The following is a 17,986-nucleotide window of genomic DNA, read 5'->3' as shown; positions in this document are numbered from 1 at the left end:
TACACCCTCAACCCAATCATCCATTAATATTTTACAGATTCAAAGTTTCCTGATTGAAATGTTTTAGCAACTCTTCAGATAAGAGTCTATAGACTACTTTTTAGGCGGGTTTTATATTTAGCTTTCTTCCTTGCCCTTTTGAAGGGTTTTCACCACTTCATAATGATGACTTGCTACTCCTAGGAATTCTGTCTCTTCGTGATTATTTGGTACTTTCCCATTTTTGCAAACCTTTAAATTTTCTAGCATGTTGTAGGGATTTCTTATGATTTGTAAATCAATTGGTTTCCTAAGACCTGTCACTCTCTAAAGCCAGTGACCGCACTTGTGAACTAACTCTTGCTTTCTTTCAAAATGATTGGAAATAACTCATGTTATGTATTAAACAGTAATTGAACATTTTGGTCCTAAAATTTAATGAATGTTATATAGTGAAACAGTGGATTCTCTAAAGTTATGATTGGGAAAGCAAAGTGTGTATGTTTTCTTTAAAATAAAAATGGATACTACCAGTTGTTAATATTACTTCTTCATCCTTTCTTTAGGTAGAATGCATTTGAAAAGTAATTTTAAAATCCTGTTGGTTATGCAAGGTTGTTTATCAGACTACTGTCTGATCTGTCTACCAGAATTTATTAACCGGCATGTCAGTGACCCATTTAATTATAAGATTGCTCCACAGTTGCATGAACAGTAATCTCAGCCAGCAATATTGTAAGAATTCGTAACAAAGGAATATTGTCTAGTGAAAGTAGAGCATCCAATTTCTAGAATAAGAGTCCCATCGTTTGTATAGGTATTGAAAACAATGCATGTCAAGACATGGAATAGGAAAATTAGTGTTGCTATGAGACTAGAGATCGTGGACAGTACAGGATTAGGCTTGACTGTTATGTTGGTTTGTTTTGAGGACTAGAAGAGGTAAGCACAATGCTTATGGTGTAATAGGCTCTAATACATAGTGTGTGTTTCAGTTGAAGATGAAACAGTATGTTGCTGGGATGGGAAGGTGGTGAGCACAGGATAGAGGCAACTGGATGGGCAAAATGTTGATAATCATGGAAGCTGGGTGTTTATTTTTCTATCCTTTTGGTGCATGGAAAAATTTCTACAATATGTAAAAAAAAAAAAAAAAAAATGACAACAACAAAAATCCAGAAGCTTTCTGTGATATTTTCAATTAAAAAGTTGTGTGACCAATAAGAAAAGAGTATGGTTTTCATGGGAGACCAACCAGGTTAAGAATGATGAAAAAGGATTTTTTAAAATAATCCTTTGAAATTTGTTTTTAATACTCTTTAAATTATGAACTTGAATGTTTCTTTTATAATACCAAATGAAACTTGCAACAGAAAATATCCAAAGTTGCCTTTATGTAATATGTTAGTACATTACAAATTTTTTTGTTTTGTTTTGTTTTTTGTTTTTTTGAGACAGAGTCTCGCGCTGCCGCCCAGGCTGGAGTGCAGTGGCCAGATCTCAGCTCACTGCAAGCTCCGCCTCCCGGGTTTACGCCATTCCCAGCCTGCCTCAGCCTCCCGAGTAGCTGGGACTACAGGCGCCCGCCACCTCGCCCGGCTAGTTTTTTGTATTTTTTAGTAGAGACGGGGTTTCACCGTGTTAGCCAGGATGGTCTCGATCTCCTGACCTCGTGATCCGCCTGCCTCGGCCTCCCAAAGTGCTGGGATTACAGGCTTGAGCCACCGCGCCCGGCTAAAATATTTTTATGAAATATTTTAGACATGAAAAAAAGATAGCCGGGCGCGGTGGCTCAAGCCTGTAATCCCAGCACTTTGGGAGGCCGAGACGGGTGGATCACGAGGTCAGGAGATCGAGACCATCCTGGCTAACACCGTGAAACCCCGTCTCTACTAAAAATACAAAAAACTAGCCGGGCGAGGTGGCGGGCGCCTGCAGTCCCAGCTACTCCGGAGGCTGAGGCAGGAGAACGGCATAAACCCGGGAGGCGGAGCTTGCAGTGCGCTGAGATCCGGCCACTGTACTCCAGCCCGGGCTACAGAGCAAGACTCCGTCTCAAAAAAAAAAAAAAAAAAAAAAAAAAAAGATAAAGACTAATAGAACTTTAAAAATACATAGGTCAACAGTATATCACTGTTGTTAAAAAATATTAACAATATTAATTTAAGTCATCCCAAGCATGGAAAAGTCCAGAGAAGCATAGCTAGGATGGGGAGAATATCTAGAAACCATGTCATAGGTAGAGGAGTGGGTTAAGGGTTGGAATGATTCAGTAAACTGAAGAAGAGAGGATGGAAAGTAGACCTGGGAGCCATCTTCCAGGAAAGGAGGGTTGTTATGTGGAAAATAGAATTGTTTGGCTTGTTCCAGAAGAGTTATCTGGAACAGGCGCAGGAAAGATATAGAAAGGTTTCTTCTAAACATGAGGTTTTTGGATACAGTCATTGTATTTAAAAACCAGAAGAGCACCCCCCGCCTTTTTTTTCCCCACTTTTAGGCTTACTGTCTGAATAAAGAGCATCTTAATGTTGGCAATCATCACTATATGCCATTGACCCATTTTATACTCTCTAAACATAGTCCAATTAATTATATGTTGGTCTATTACCCAGACATCCTTTATTAGTTCTCTGGTGTGAAAGACCGTGTCTGTTCAGCTTTTGTACTCTTAAGGGGGCTCTGTAAATTTAAAGTATTTTTAATGAACTCTTTTAGACATGAAAAAAGATAAAGATTAATTAGAACTTTAAAAATATATAGGTCAACAGTATATCACTGTTAAAAATATGAGAAAATATAGAACCAATAAATACTGCTAGAAACAAAAGCTAATACTTATTAGTTCTATGTTTTCCTATCTCACACATCCCCCAGTTCTTCCATGTTAATTGAGACTTTGTCAGCAAAGTCTCAATGTATGAATGTAAAATGTATGAGTGTGTACATTTATTGTATGAATGTGCATTTAGATTGTTAATTTTTTAACAGTGATATACCATTGACCTGTGTATTTTTAAAGTTCTAATTAGTCTTTATCTTTTTTTGTGTCTAAAATATTTCATTAAAAATACTTTAAATTTGCAGAGCCCCCTTCAGAGTACAAAAGCCGAATAGACACAGTCTTTTCAAAGTTTAGAACTGACAGGATTATAAAAGAAAGAAAGATTCAAGTACTTTATGTTTAATGCAAAGAGACCTAAGGACAATTAGAATAATTTTCTAGTCAACCTGCATTGAGGTTTTTGTGCTTATTTTTACTTGGCCAGCACATTGAGACATGAGCCAAGCCTTTCAATATGAGGGTTTTTTTTGGTAGAAATTTTGACTGAATGTTTATTTCAAGTAAAGAAACATTAGTCTATCCTAGCAGCAGGCCAACCCACTCAGGAACCCAAAGTAAATCTGTTCCAGAAGGTGTCGCAGAGCAGAACTTTGATCAGAACTTTGATAGTCTTCTACATTAGTAACTTTGTTGACCTCAGTATTACATGTGTCTGTTAAAACACTAGTCCTGTTAAATTAGGATAAATTTGAATTAATATAAATTCCTAATTTAAAATGGTCAAAAAGAAAATGTTTTTATCGTATACTTTTTGTACTTTTAAACCAAAAGTATGGTAAAAAAATTATAAATCACCAAGAAAAAAATCATATCAGTTTTTTGTGGCTTTGTAATGCTGACATGGCTTCTTTTTCTACCTTTTTTAGTTCTTTTGTTTGGCTGATTTCACTCTCTAGAGGCCTGCTACTGCCATAAGTAGTGTTTTTAGCATACCATATTCTGCAAACTGCATTAAATGCCACATTTTCTGTTATGAAACAGTTTGCCTGGTTCAAATTATAATCTTACTCTTCCTGCCTTTTGCTGGCAAATCTGTTTTGTTTAACTCTTGGAGACCTCACCTAAGTTTTCAAGAAATATGGTTTGTTTTTGACTGTGATCCTGATGGAAAAAATGAACATGATCTCTCATTTCAGTGTAGAAGTTCTCTGTGCAGTTTCTTAATAATGGCAATCTTGGAACTACAAAGTTGACTTTATAGGAGAGCATGCTTATCTTTCTTTATTTTTTTATTTATTTATTTTTTTTGAGACGGAGTCTCGCTGTGTCTCCCAGGCTGGAGTGCAGTGGCGTGATCTCGGCTCACTGCAAGCTCCGCCTCCCGGGTTCATGCCATTCTCCCGCCTCAGCCTCCCGAGTAGCTGAGACTACAGGCGCCCACCACCACGCCCGGCTAGTTTTTTGTATTTTTTAGTAGAGACGGGGTTTCACCATGTTAGCCAGGATAGTCTCGATCTCCTGACCTCGTGATCCACCCGCCTCGGCCTCCCAAAGTGCTGGGATTACAGGCTTGAGCCACCGCGCCCGGCCTTATCTTTCTTTAAAGGGCTATTTAATGTTGCCACACGTCAAACCAAGGGCTTAACAACAAGCAGTCTGTTTAAATCTGCATTGCACTCACTACTTCCACCTACCCATCATAATCCCATAAAGTTTATGAAACATTACTGCCCTGGTTTTAAGGTTATAGGAATTACATTGTTTTAGTTATTGGCACAAAAGACCAGAAAAAAAAGTGGTAAAATTCTACATTTTCCACAGTGGGCCACATTGGAGCAAATACTTTTAGTGGAAATCACCAAGTGGGAATAATGGAAAGAAAAGTTTCCAGAACTAACACAGAACTAGAAATAACCTCAGATGTGAGGTTGATAAAGGAATACAAACTACCGTTAGGAGCCTCCTTCCTTCCGGCTCAGTCACCGCACTGAATACCTTCCAAACTCTTCATCACCTTTCACCCTGTTTCTAAATCCTATAGTTAGGAAACTTGATCCCCTCCATCCCAAAATGACTACCTTTTGGGAGTCCCTGCCTTGGGTTCCTAGAACCATCATGAGAAGGCAGGTGCTGGGGGGAATCCTTTTCTACTGGTTTGCAGGTATTAGAAATGGCATGAAGGGGATTCTCCTGTCATACCAAATTAGAACTTTGTATATCCTTTCTCTAGAATTGGTGTACAGTTAATTTAGGGATTTCAGGTATTTTTAGTATTGTTCTATGGAAGTGATGTGATATGGGCCTAGATGGGTGCCCTGCACACAGTGTTCCTCTCTTGCAGTGGAGGAACGTGAGCTTGGAGAATCTATCATGCTTATAGCAAGCAGAAAGCAAGCCTCCTCATTGTCCAGAGGGAGATTTCATCTCATCCTTCAAGGTTGCTTGTTGGTAACTGAACCTTGAGAATGGCCTGAGAAAAGAGTGATCCGGGCCTTGCATTCTTTGCATACCCAATAAGACGTGTAGGAGCAAAACTCATAAGAGACTCCCTGGAGGTGTGTTTCTCAAGAAAATATGTCTATAATAATCTATTTGCAATGCATAGCAACTCAGAAAAACAGAGAGTGCCTATGTTTTATTTCAGGAAAAAAGCAAAACTTCAATGGGCATTTAAGTTGCTTGTTTTATCTGTAACACCCAAGAATAGGACTCTGGTTAGGTCAATACATGAGCTGAATCTCCTTAAATTATGTGGCTAGCTTAGATATCAGAAGATAAATAATGAATAGGCACTTTTTAATAACTTCTAACAACCAAGAAGTTGAGATCATGATATTTCTTTAGGCTGCAAAGTAGAGGAATCTATCAGAACAAATCCAATAGGAAGGATCTTGAGAGCTGGAGTTATCCAGAGTTTAGTAAAAAAAAATTACTTCTGTGCTGACTCCATTATGGCTTTGCTGCTACCAGGAACTCTGCAAATAAAACAAAATATGCTTCGTTAAAATATTGCAGTATCTCTTTAAATGTAGGTTTGGAGCTTCTAAACATTTATCTTGAATAAAGATTTTGGCAGTTCAGTTTCATTTGAGGCTATAGTAGTTTTGGAAGGGGAAGTGAGCAGGTTTTTTTTTTTGTTTATTTTCCCTTCCTGATGCATTGCATTAGGATAAATTTATGTTATGGCAACCTTAGCATTCTTTATTCTGTACTTTTTGTACTTTTTAGTTTGGCATTTTTTTTTCTTTTTTGAGACAAAGTCTCGCTCTGTTGCCCAGGCTGGAGTACAATGGCGCGCTCTTGGCTTACTGCAACCTCCGCCTCCCAGGTTCAAGCGATTCTCCTGCCTCAGCCTCCTGAGTAGCTGGGACTGCAGCTGTGCGCCACCTTGCCCAGCTAATTTTTGTACTTTTAGTAGAGACGGGGTTTCACCAGGTTGGCCAAGCTGTTCTCGAACCCCTGGCCTCAAGTGATCCACCTGCCTCAGCCTCGCAAAGTGCTGGGATTACAGGCATGAGCCACTGCACCCAGCAGTTTGGCATCTTTGTAAGAATAATAAATAATTATTTTTAAGGATTCTGATTTTTATCTTAATAAATAATGAAATACTTCTCTCTCCTTTCTCTAATTTCCATTCTCAAAACCTTGTGGGGACTCATTCTAGGGAGACAGTCCTTTTATGCCCCAGAGGCTTTCTTGCAAATCAGTTTTCCTGTCTGGTAGTCATTCTTACTAGTTTTGTGTGCATTCTTCCGGAGACAGTTCTTTAATATATAAGTACTTACAGTTTTATTTATTGACCTATTTTATAGAAAAGGTAGTATACTGTACATGTCATCTTGCAGCTTGCTTTTCTCACTTATACCTTAGAGATCTTTTCATATCAGTGCATAAAAAGTTTCCTTCTTGTTCTTTTTTTTTTTTTTTTAAAAGACTGTCTGCCGCTCTGTTGCAGTCGTGTGCAGTGGCACGATCATAGCTCACTATTGCCTTGAATACCTGGGCTTAAGCAATCCTCCTGCCTCAGGTTCCTGAATAGCTAGATATGTGCCACCTGGCTAAATTTTGATTTTTTTTTTTTTTTTTGTAGAGATGGGGGTCTTGTTATATTGCGCAGAGTGGTCTTGAACTCCTGGTCTCAAATGATCCTCCTGCAGTGGCCTCCCAAAGTGCTGAGATTACAGGCATAAGCCACCATGCCTGGCCTTTTTCTTATTCTTTTAATAGCTGCATTTTAATAGCTACATAGTAACCTACTTCATAGGGGTGCCATAATTACTGTAAAATTTTGCAGTCTTTTTCTTTATAAACATTTCTACATTGAATAATTTGGTACTTATTTCATTTTGTTCATATACAAATATATCTATGGGAGAAATTTTTAGAATTGGATTTGCTGGGCCAGAAGGTAGGTACTTGTTCAATTTTGATAGGTTTTACCAAATGGTCCTCCACTGAGATATTTCTAACTGAGAAGTCACAGGGCTTAATGGAGTCCTTGCATGGGTTTCAGTGTTTCCATAATCAGCATGCTGTATTAGTCAGTTCTCACACTTCTATAAAGAAATACCTGAAACTGGATGATTTATAAAGAAAAGAGGTTTAATCGTCTCATGGTTCTGCAGGCTGTACAGGAGGCATGACTGGGGAAGCCTCCGGAAATTTACAATCATGGCTGTGGGTGAGGGGGAAGCTGGCACATCTTACATGGCTACAGCAGGAGAAAGACAGAGAAGGGGAAAGTGCTACACACTTTTAAACAACCAGATCTTATGAGAACTTACAATCATGAGAATAGCAAGGCAGAAATCTGCCTCCATGATCTAATCACCTTTCACCAGGCCCTTCCTCCAACATTGGGGATTACAGTTCAACATGAGATTTGGGTAGAGACACAAATCCAGATCAGATCACACCCCTTTACCCCACCTCACCCCATCCCTCATATAGTTGTTAGCAATGTGCATGTGCATTTGTCTGGGGAGTCTATAACCTCTTTTGTTGTCTTTTTTTTTTTACAGCTTCATTGAGATAAAATGCACATTCCATAAGGGTCACCCTTTTGAACTGTACAATTTAGTGGTACCATCACTGCTGTCTAATTCCAGAATATTTTTGTCACCCTAAAAAGAAAACCCCATGGTCCATTAGCCATAGTCTTTCCTCATTCCTCCCTTCCTGTAGCCCCTGGTAGCCATTTAATCTGTTTTCTGTCTGTGTGGAGTTGTCTGTCCCAGACATTTCATATGAGTGGAATCATATACTATGTGCCCTTTTGTGTATGGCTTCTTTCACTTACCATATGTTTTTCAAGCTTCAGCCATGTTGAAGCATGTATCAGTGTTTATTCTTTTTTATGGCTGAATAATATTCTGTTGTATGGATATACCACATTTTTGATAATCCATTCATCAGTTGGTAGACATTTGGGTTGTCTCCGCTTTTTGTCTGTTATGAATAATGCTACTTTGAACACTCGTGTATATTTTCACAGTCTTTTAAGAACCGTTTTTAATATATAAAGGTATAAATCAGTGAGAAAAATGCAAATTCAACCATCAGTGGACAATATATACAAATAGATAATTCACAAAGAAGAATGGTAAATTTTAAAAATGAAAGTGTCGATGGCTGTGTATTCTTGAAGAGGTATTCCCTCTGAAAGATTACTGTTTTATAACCATGTGAAAGAATATTAATTGTTAGCAGGAGAGATCTTGTGGCTGCTTACAGGTAGTTCGAGAATGATATTCAAGAATTTGAAGTGTTATGGTTAGACTTTTCTGTGGCTCTTATCTCCCTTGAGTATGAGTTCTAAAGGAAAGTATCTTATGGCTTCTTATAACTTCCCAGTGTGTGTACACTGCAGCTGTGTGTGTGTGCTCCCACATGTTAAACTTTGGTTATTATATGAGTGCACATGTTAAACTTTGTATTTGGTTATAATTTTAAATTTCAAAAAGTACAAAAACAAAAATAGTACAGAGAACACTCAGGTATTCTTCAGCCAGATTCACTTGTTGTTAACCTTTTACCCAATTTGCTGGCTTATTCTTTATCTACCTACCTACCCATCCATCCGGCATCCATCCGGCATCCATCCATCCATCCATCCACCCATCCACCATCTAACCATCCATCCATCCCTATACACACAATTTTTTTCCTGAACTATTTTAGGGGTAAGTTACATACCTCACAGTATTTTACCCCTAATTTTTTCAGTGTGCATTTTCTAAGAATAGGTACATTCTTTTATCAACTTCAATAATTTACATTAATAAAATAGTTCAATCACCTGTCAATATTACAATTCTGTCAGTCGACCCAATATTTACTGGGTTTCACAAAGTCCTTGTGAAGGGGGCATTTATTCCCATTTTACTACTGAAGGAATCAACTAGCTAAGTGATTCAACAAATGTCGTATTGCTAAGATGGCTAATGTTAATAAAGTACTATGTGCCAGGCACTTTTCTAAGTGCATAACTTGTAAATACTGTCTTTAAATCTTTTTTTTTTTTTTTTTTGAGACGGAGTCTCGCTCTGTCGCCCAGCCCAGGCTGGAGTGCAGTGGCGCGATCTCGGCTCACTGCAAGCTCCGCCTCCCGGGTTCACGCCATTCTCCTGCCTCAGCCTCCCGAGTAGCTGGGACTACAGGCGCCCACAACCGCGCCCGGCTAATTTTTTGTATTTTTAGTAGAGACGGGGTTTCACTGTGGTCTCGATCTCCTGACCTTGTGATCCGCCCGCCTTGGCCTCCCAAAGTGCTGGGATTACAGGCGTAAGCCACCGCGCCCGGCCTGTCTTTAAATCTTATAACAGCTCTTTGAAATGAATCAGGACCCTGAGGAATACAGAGTAAGGAACAGACAGAGTGCCCAGGGGAATGTTAAGTTTTAGGCACTTTTTCTGCTTCTGTAGTGACTAAATAAGATTTCATGCTTGTGTGTGTGTGTGTGTGTTAATTTTAAAACTTAAAATCTGAAAATGGGAGCTGGAAAAGGAGCAGGTATTTTCAATATTGCTTTAGTTGCATGGTATATCAGAGCAGCTGTGAGTTACATTCTTGATGGAAGTAATAATTTTGCCTCCTCTCTCTCTCTCTCTGTGTACGTGTGTGTGTGTTACATAATTTTCCTGAAAGTCGTATTTGTATGGTATATTATAGCTTACAGAGAACTTTCATGTCTATTACCCATTTGATTCTCACCCCATTTGAGGTGAGATCATTTGACCACTTATAATTGAGTTAGGATTCAAGCCTAGCTCAATTATAACTGGTCTTCTCCTAATCTAGTGTTGTCGTCATGACTCTGTGCTCCATTAATAGAGGCTTTACTTTCAGGGTAGTCCTGATGCAGCTCAGACTTTAAATTACCCAAGTCCTTTGCTTACAACTTTATGGGAAAACAAAAAAGAAAAGAAAAATAAAAAGAAGAAATTACCCAGATCTCGAAACTTGGTGCTACCTTTTTTCTCCCCTTACAAATGTTTTTTCTTAATTCATAAAAATTAAGATCATTTTAAGATTTAATTTTCAAAAATTAAGATAGTTTTAAGATTTAATTTTTGAAAATTAAAGTAGCAGATAGTTTTAAGTCATGGGGGACAAAGTTTTAGAAAGATTGACCTTATTTGAATAATTTGGTGGTATCAAATGAAACCTTTAGCAAAACTAATAAGATCCATATTTTATTATATAGTAGTCATTGTTGTGCTACGTCGTTGTGCCAATTAAATTAAGTGTATCTATTTAGCAGCAGCTCTAGAATTATTTTGTTTTTGGATTGGATGGGACCTTTAGAGGACTAATGAAGTGGCTTTAAACTTTTTTATCCACAATCCACAGTAAGAAATGTATTTAACTTCTCTTTCTCTCTCATACACAATCTCATGAAACAACTCTTACTACATATAAAGCACCCTTTTTCTTTTATTCTGTCCTGTGCTTTTCTGTCAAATTGTTTTTAAAGGCTGTAGTGATTTACTAAAGTGATAAACCTGATATTGGGTTATAATAATGTCAAAAGCACTATTCTGGCTTAACTCTCTCTTTTTACTAATATGTAAATAGACCCTACAAGGCGACGTGACTTTTCTTTTTTTTTTTGATTGTCCAATTAGGTCATTGCAATGCTGGGTCAGGAATTAAGGACACCTAACTTCCAATTGTGTATTTTCATTTAATGACTTAAATTACTATTACTTTTATTAGTTACATCAAGTATTTCTTTTGTTTAGTTACATCAAGTATTACTTTTTTATAGTTACATCAAGTGGAGTCATTAACTGAAATAACAGGAAATCATTTTGCGGCTCCTTTGAAGATCCCTGTGTATAGGACTTGAGTCCCTCCATTCTTCAAGAGGCTGTGCCCATGGTGTGGCTTTCCTAAGAGCAGGTGGTGCATACTCCTGCTTTTACCTCTCTTTTGGTTGTTCTTTACCTTCATTCAGAAGATGAGATTGGTAGGGTAGCCCCATCCTACAATCTGGCAGGGACTTTGTCTGTTATCTGTTCTCATCCTGGAAATTATACTACATATCAGAAGGGCATTCTTCATTTAAAAAATTAGAAGGAAATAGTTTGCAGGATGAAGATTATCTCCTTGATAATCTGCCAAATAAGTGGTTCAGGTTGCCAGTATGAAGCTTCTTTAATTTTTGGCAAATGGGAACTGGTTATATGCATACATACACACAAAACTTAATAGAAAGAGTAAAACAAAATTTTGACCGTCATGAGATTGAGAAGAGTAGAGAAAGTGGAAGTCTAAATTTTCTCTTTTTTTCGGCTTTAAACAATTTAATGAGAAAAAAGAAGTGTACGTAAGATTCTTAACAAAAATCAAGTTAAGTTTTTAAATGTATTTGAATATTTAAGGATTGCCACAAATTAAATTTGTCAATGATTTTAACTATATGTGTTTTTTAATAATGTATCTATAAATATGTTTACTGTAATACATATGCAATAATGTATGTTATGTAATTTTTATTTAATTGAAAGATTGTATTTTTATTTTTGATCAGATACAGTGAAGAGGTTAATCAGTAATGGCTTCCACTTTATCTATCAGTTTAGAGGGCAAGATTCAGCCAAATGAGATTAAGAACTGTTAGAAAGATGTGCAGCAAGTCAGTGATTACTGTGTGATTCATCCATAGGTTATCGATACTTGATCTGACTTGAATTTACGTGAAATACTCGAATGTATTTCTTAGCATAAAAATCCCATTTTAATTTTTTTTTTGGAGCTAGGCTCTTACTCTGTCACCCAGGCTGGAGTACAGTGGTGCGATCATGGCTCACTGCAGCCTCAACCTCCTGGGCTCAAGTGATTCTCCTGCCTCAGCCTCCAGGGTAGCTAGGACTACAATTGTGCACCACGATGCCCAGCTAATTTTTTATTTTTATAGAGACGAGGTCTTCCTATGTTTTCCAGGCTGTTCTCAAACTCCTGGTCTCAAGTGATCCTCCTGCCTCAGCCTACCAAAGTGTTGGGATTACAGGTGTGAGCCACCACTCCTGACTCCTATCTAATATTATATCTAATTTGATTTATAGTAATTGAGCTTATCTCTTAGCGACATCACAGAAACAAGGCTTTAGTGAATTTTGTTAATAAAAAGAAACTATCATAGCTTTCAGTGTTTATCAATCAATAAGGTTTTTAAAATTAAAACCTTAAATTAAATTGATAATTAGATTAAAACAAGCTGGGCCAGCACTTTGAGAAGCTGAAGCAGGAGGAGGATTGCTTGAGCCCAGGAGTTCAAGACCAGCCTGGACAACATAGAGAGATCCTATCTCTACAAAAATATAAACTAGCCAGGCACGGTAGCATGCATCTGTAGTCCCAGCTACTGGGGAGCCTGAGGCTGGAGGAGCTGTTGAACCTGTGAGGTTGAGGCTGCAGTAAGCTGTAATTGTGCCACTGCACTCCAGCCTGGGTGGCAGAGTGAGATTCTGTCTCAAAAAATTAAATTAAAAACAAAATGTGGACGTACTTGAAACTTTGACTCTTACATTGATGCAGTCTTCAAAGGAACTTGTCCATTTGTGAAAGTTTTCCTTTTATATAAGTCTTTTGTACAGTCACATAAGTGTTTACTAAATGAAACACTACATTTTATAGTGCAGTGGCACTAAAAGGAAACTATTTTGCAGCCGTGGAGTTTTTTTCTTTTGTTCTTTTTACTTTTTCCGAGGCAAGATGCCTGGTGGGAGAGTTGTCTGGAGGCAGGATGATCAGAAGCAGGAACTGGCCAGCTATCTGCTTATTTCAGTCTGTATTATATCATCTGATATGCCCATAAGGGAGATGTGTCAATTGGTTAATGGGCCAGAGTATTGATTTTATGTTTTCAGATTGCTAACAGAGAGATTAGGCTTCCAGATGCAAGCAGTTCCACAAGTCTCTGTTTTCAGACAGGCGCATAATTAAAGTAACCACACAGTTCTCTGAGGTTAGAGTTCCATGCTGTGATGAAGCCTCTCTATTTGGTATTTAAAAGCAGTTTGAAGCTGTTGTGTAACTATCACTGGACTTGGAGTCAACTGACCTAAGTTCTAGCCTTGGCTCTTCTACTCTCTTAACAGTGGATTAAATGATGAGGCTTATTTTAAAGAATCTCGAAAACTATAGTAATTTCAACAAGAGGAGATTAATTGAATGTATTATGAAACATCAAGATAATTGAAAATCTGTGCTGCCATTATTGCATGTCAGAAGTCATTGTGATACATTGTATGTGCAAAGGCAGTTTACCAAACAGAATTACATACAGTGTAATCGTTTTTTTCTTATTTAGGAAAATACCCACTTCCCCCCTGCTTAAAGAAATACCAGACACCACAATGTGTATGTGTATTTAGCCTAAAGATCATATTTTTTTTTGCCTAGGAAGTATAGAATAATTTAAATATTTTATATTCAGATAGCTGAAGATGGCTTGCTGAGATAAAACATTGGAGCCCTGTGTTTGGTGATTGCTGTGGGTTTCATTTATTTTTACTGTCTTTACCCTCTGTATTTATTGGTAGTGTTGAATATTTATTTTCAGAACTATTATAATGTATCTTTTTCTATGGGAGGACGTGAATATTTGACCACAGATGGTTTTCATTTTTTTAGTATGAGGCACGTGGATTGACAGCCTTTGAAACTTGAATGCTGTGTAATATGCAGGTGCTTTTATTGTTTATAGAAATGCCTAATCCTTGTTTGAAATTTATTAAATGGTTGCCATCTGTAAGCCCCTCTAAATTCCACAGATTAATTAGCCTTTAAAGTAAGGTTGCCTTTTGTCTAACTTTTAGTATAAACTCTTCCATCTGGGGACTTTCACTTTTATGTCCCTGTTCAGTGTTCTGTGTACTTCAGCCCTCTAGTATTAATTACGGACACTGGCATTCTAAGTAACAATGAAGATCACTACAAATAAAAGTAGACTGAACAAAGTGGCATTGTCCAGAGAATAGTTTGCATTTGGTGAATAATCAATCCATCATGGCTTTGCCATTGCTCTTTGTATGTGCGTGTGTGAGTGTGTGAGTGTGTGTGCGTGTGTGTGTGTTTAGCATTACTTACAAGTGAGATAGTTATTATGCAGGGAAATTTTTACAGATGATGGTTTCATAAAAATCAGGATTTTTGTAGTTTAAATAAAAAACGCCCTTTTTGACATTTCATGTAACATTTCTTTTCCTTGTGGGTTCTGATTTAAAGGTTGTTGAAAATATTTGGTGTTGGGAGTTCACTTGGTTGACTTTGGCATACTTTTCTTTCTAGGAAATGTAGTATCAGGGTGGGAATTGTGTTGTTGTTTTAAAAGAAATAGATTACGTTCTTTAACTTTATTTACTGGTCTCAGTAAGAGTTATTGAACACTCTAGAGTGTTACTTTTTAAAGTCTATTGCAAAATATGTAGAAATTAGTAATGCAGCCATCTGTATACTCATACTAATCAATTTAATGTAGGTTGGTGCTTTTTATGGACTTAATTTTGCCACCTCTCTCACTTCCCCAAAGAAATTAGACTAATGTGTAATAATAGGCTTCATAACTTAATTTAGAAGATATAACAAAAATAATTTCGCTCAGTAAGTTTCTATTGTAGTAGATATTGTTGGTATATCCTACAAAAAAGTAGGATCAGATGTGGTTTGGCTTTCAACTTATAAAATTCAGGTGGGGAAAGAGAGAGAGAGTTAACATTCTTGAAACAATTGAGAGCATTAGAGTGTTCCAGTGTATCCTCCAAATTCTAAGGGTATAAGATGTTCAGAGAAAATAAAAAATAAGGGTGGGTTAGAATAATTGAATTTGAATGGGCCTTGGAATTAGATTAGTGGAGGAGATAGCATTCCAAGTGGAAATAAACTATGTGAATAACGAAACAAGTTAGACATGTATGGAGATTATGGAGTAGCCGTAAATGATAAGATTGGAGGAATGTGGCTTGAATAGCTGTAGATTTAGGGCAGAAGGTCTGGTTAGGCAGTGGGAGGTCACAATATGGAAGACCTTAAAAGAAAAGATGGGTAGCAGGGGTATATGACTAGCTTGTTTTTGCAATTGAGTAGTAAGATAAAAATATCTTCTTGGGAGAAGTTATCTAAGAAATGGTAGACAGGATGAGATGGAAAACAATTGAAATAGGAGTCTGTTGCAGTAGTACAGGGATGAGTTAATGAGTGCCTGTATTAGGAGAATGGAAGAGGGAATAGAGAGAAAGGAATAACTGAGACACATTTTCACTGGAGTAAACTTGGTCATTAGTATATACTTTTAACATATTCAATGAGTGAATGAGGGATTGAGAAGGACTGAATATAGTGAATAAAGAAAAATAATATTATTGATAGAAGTTACTATTGATAGAAGATGGATAGATTTTTTTAAAATCTAGTTAAAGGGAGATAGTGAGTTCAGTTTGCACATAATGGATTTGGAGTGGTAATAACTGTGTAAGTAGAAGTGGTCTTATAATTAATTGAATATATGGTTCTGGGGCATAGCCATTTCAGGGCCAGAGATGTAGATTTAAGATGTATGTATATATGCGTATATATTTAAAGATACTTTCTGAGGGAGTTTCTAAGGGGAAAATTAGAAGATTAATACATGAGCCTTAGAAAACATCAGAGGAAATTATTTAACATTTGGGTTTTAGAAGGCCTTATTTAACCATTTGATTTTAACATATTTAGTTTGAGCAGTGTTTTTTCAAACCTGTTTTGAAACAACTAGTAACCTGTGCTTTGAAAAAACAGTTAAAAATAATTGTAAAAATTAGTATATTCTGATCTATTTCATCTGATTCTAAAACCAGGATATTCTGATTCATTGTAACTTTTTCTAGATTGCTGTGCTAAGGAGACAACAACGTATGATAAAAAATCGAGAATCTGCTTGTCAGTCTCGCAAGAAGAAGAAAGAATATATGCTAGGGTTAGAGGCGAGATTAAAGGCTGCCCTTTCAGAGAATGAGCAACTGAAGAAAGAAAATGGAACACTGAAGCGGCAGCTGGATGAGGTTGTGTCAGAGGTAAGTGTTAGTAATAGGGCTGGGTCGAGATGGGCTAAAGTATCCCCTGGATAAATAAATAGATAAACTTTTACATTTTAAATTAAATTGTGTAAACAATTGTGCTAGGAAAAGGAGGGTACAATCAGTCCTAAAACATTTGCAGTAAGGATAAAGCCTTTGAAGAGGACCCTTTGAATTGCACTCTCCAGTCTACATAGAAAAGTTGTCTCCTTTTCCTGGGTTTCTCTTCACTCATTGCCTTAACACCCTCTTTTCTGACTAAATGAATCACATTGAGGCTTCTAAATAGCCCTGCCATATTGTTCCTTTTAAAAAAGAAAGCAATATAAAATAAAAGTGTTTTTATTTTTTCTCAGTCCACCTAACAACTAATGTGATTTTTGCATTCTGTTACTATGCTGACTCCAAGAGGGTTAATCTCCTCAGTTCTATTCGGGAAATTTACTGTTTTCAGAATTTCTCACTGCAGTGCTGAACCATACAGATGCCTATCGAATGGGACTTCTTACACTATTCTTTTTCTCTTGGCCCTGAGTACATGGGTATACTCCTGTATTTTACTGAAAACAATGATTTAAAAGGTTAGGGAGGCAAACTATAGAAGTGTCTCAAAATTCTTTGGGGATCCATAAAAATATAAAAATGTTGATTCTGGCCGGGCGCAGTGGCTCACGCCTGTAATTCCAGCACTTTGGGATGCTGAGGCGGGCATATCACGAGGTCAGGAGATCAAGGCCATCCTCGCCAACGTGGTGAAACCCCATCTCTACTAAAAATACAAAAGTTAGCTGGGTGTGGTAGCGCACACCTGTAATCCCAGCTACTTGGGAGGCTGAGGAAGCAGAATCGCTGGAACCCTGGAGGCGGAGATTGCCGGGAGCCGAGATGGTGCCACTGCACTCCAGCCTGGCGACAAAGTGACACTCCATCTCAAAAAAATATATATACAGATATATATTGAATTCTTTCCTCTTGGGTGAAGAGGCAATTGCAATGGAGTGGCTGCTGTGTTTTTTTTCTCTTCTGCTTCTCTCCTTTTCTCTCCCTGCTAGAAAAGGGAACTTGGAAGTCTCTGCTCTAGTCTTGAAAAGTATTATTTACACACCTTTGATTTAAAAAAAAAAAATAAGACAAGGTATTTATAAGACAAGGTATTTACGTAACTGGTAAAGAGGAAAATTCTAATCTTAAGTGTTGCTTTTTCTGAAATTGATGTGTAGTTTAATTGTATTTAATGTGGTCATTTCCTTTAGAACCAGAGGCTTAAAGTCCCTAGTCCAAAGCGAAGAGCTGTCTGTGTGATGATAGTATTGGCATTTATAATACTGAACTATGGACCTATGAGGTAAGTGAATAGATATTTGTTTTGGATACTAATGCTAAAAACTTAAATTCTCATTATTCTTTAGCTTTCATCATAAACTAGAGAAAAAATGATTTGTTTTTCAAGATGTGTAAAGAGTAATGAGACAGGAGCCATGCCTTCAAAGATCTCATGATCCAGCTGGGAGGAGAGACAAGTAGAAGGATGACTATGGTATAATGTGATGAACGTAATAATAGCAGGGTTAATGAGTCCTAACATAATACAGAGTACGAGTTCCTTGAGGTGAAGGTTCTTGTCGTATTGATGGGTACTCGATAAGTTTTTTGTTGAGCGACTGAG

General features: G+C 37.3%; 1 protein-coding gene across 5 annotated transcripts in view; it reads left to right on the top strand.

Moving 5' to 3' along the window:
- LOC105498227 (activating transcription factor 6) overlaps positions 1-17,986 on the top strand; it is a 243,691-nt gene that overhangs the window by 38,526 nt on the left and 187,179 nt on the right. For all 5 annotated transcript variants that reach the window (XM_011770213.2, XM_024798090.2, XM_071082106.1 and 2 more), the window contains 2 exons: positions 16,132-16,317; positions 17,574-17,665. In XM_011770213.2, the coding sequence (XP_011768515.2) occupies positions 16,132-16,317; positions 17,574-17,665 (278 nt within the window). The remainder of the gene's footprint in view (positions 1-16,131; positions 16,318-17,573; positions 17,666-17,986) is intronic.

Source organism: Macaca nemestrina, chromosome 1 (genome assembly GCF_043159975.1).
Source record: "Macaca nemestrina isolate mMacNem1 chromosome 1, mMacNem.hap1, whole genome shotgun sequence".
Lineage (NCBI taxonomy): Eukaryota > Metazoa > Chordata > Mammalia > Primates > Cercopithecidae > Macaca > Macaca nemestrina.
Note: the sequence above shows the minus strand (reverse complement) of the source record. Positions and strands in the feature narration are given on the sequence as shown.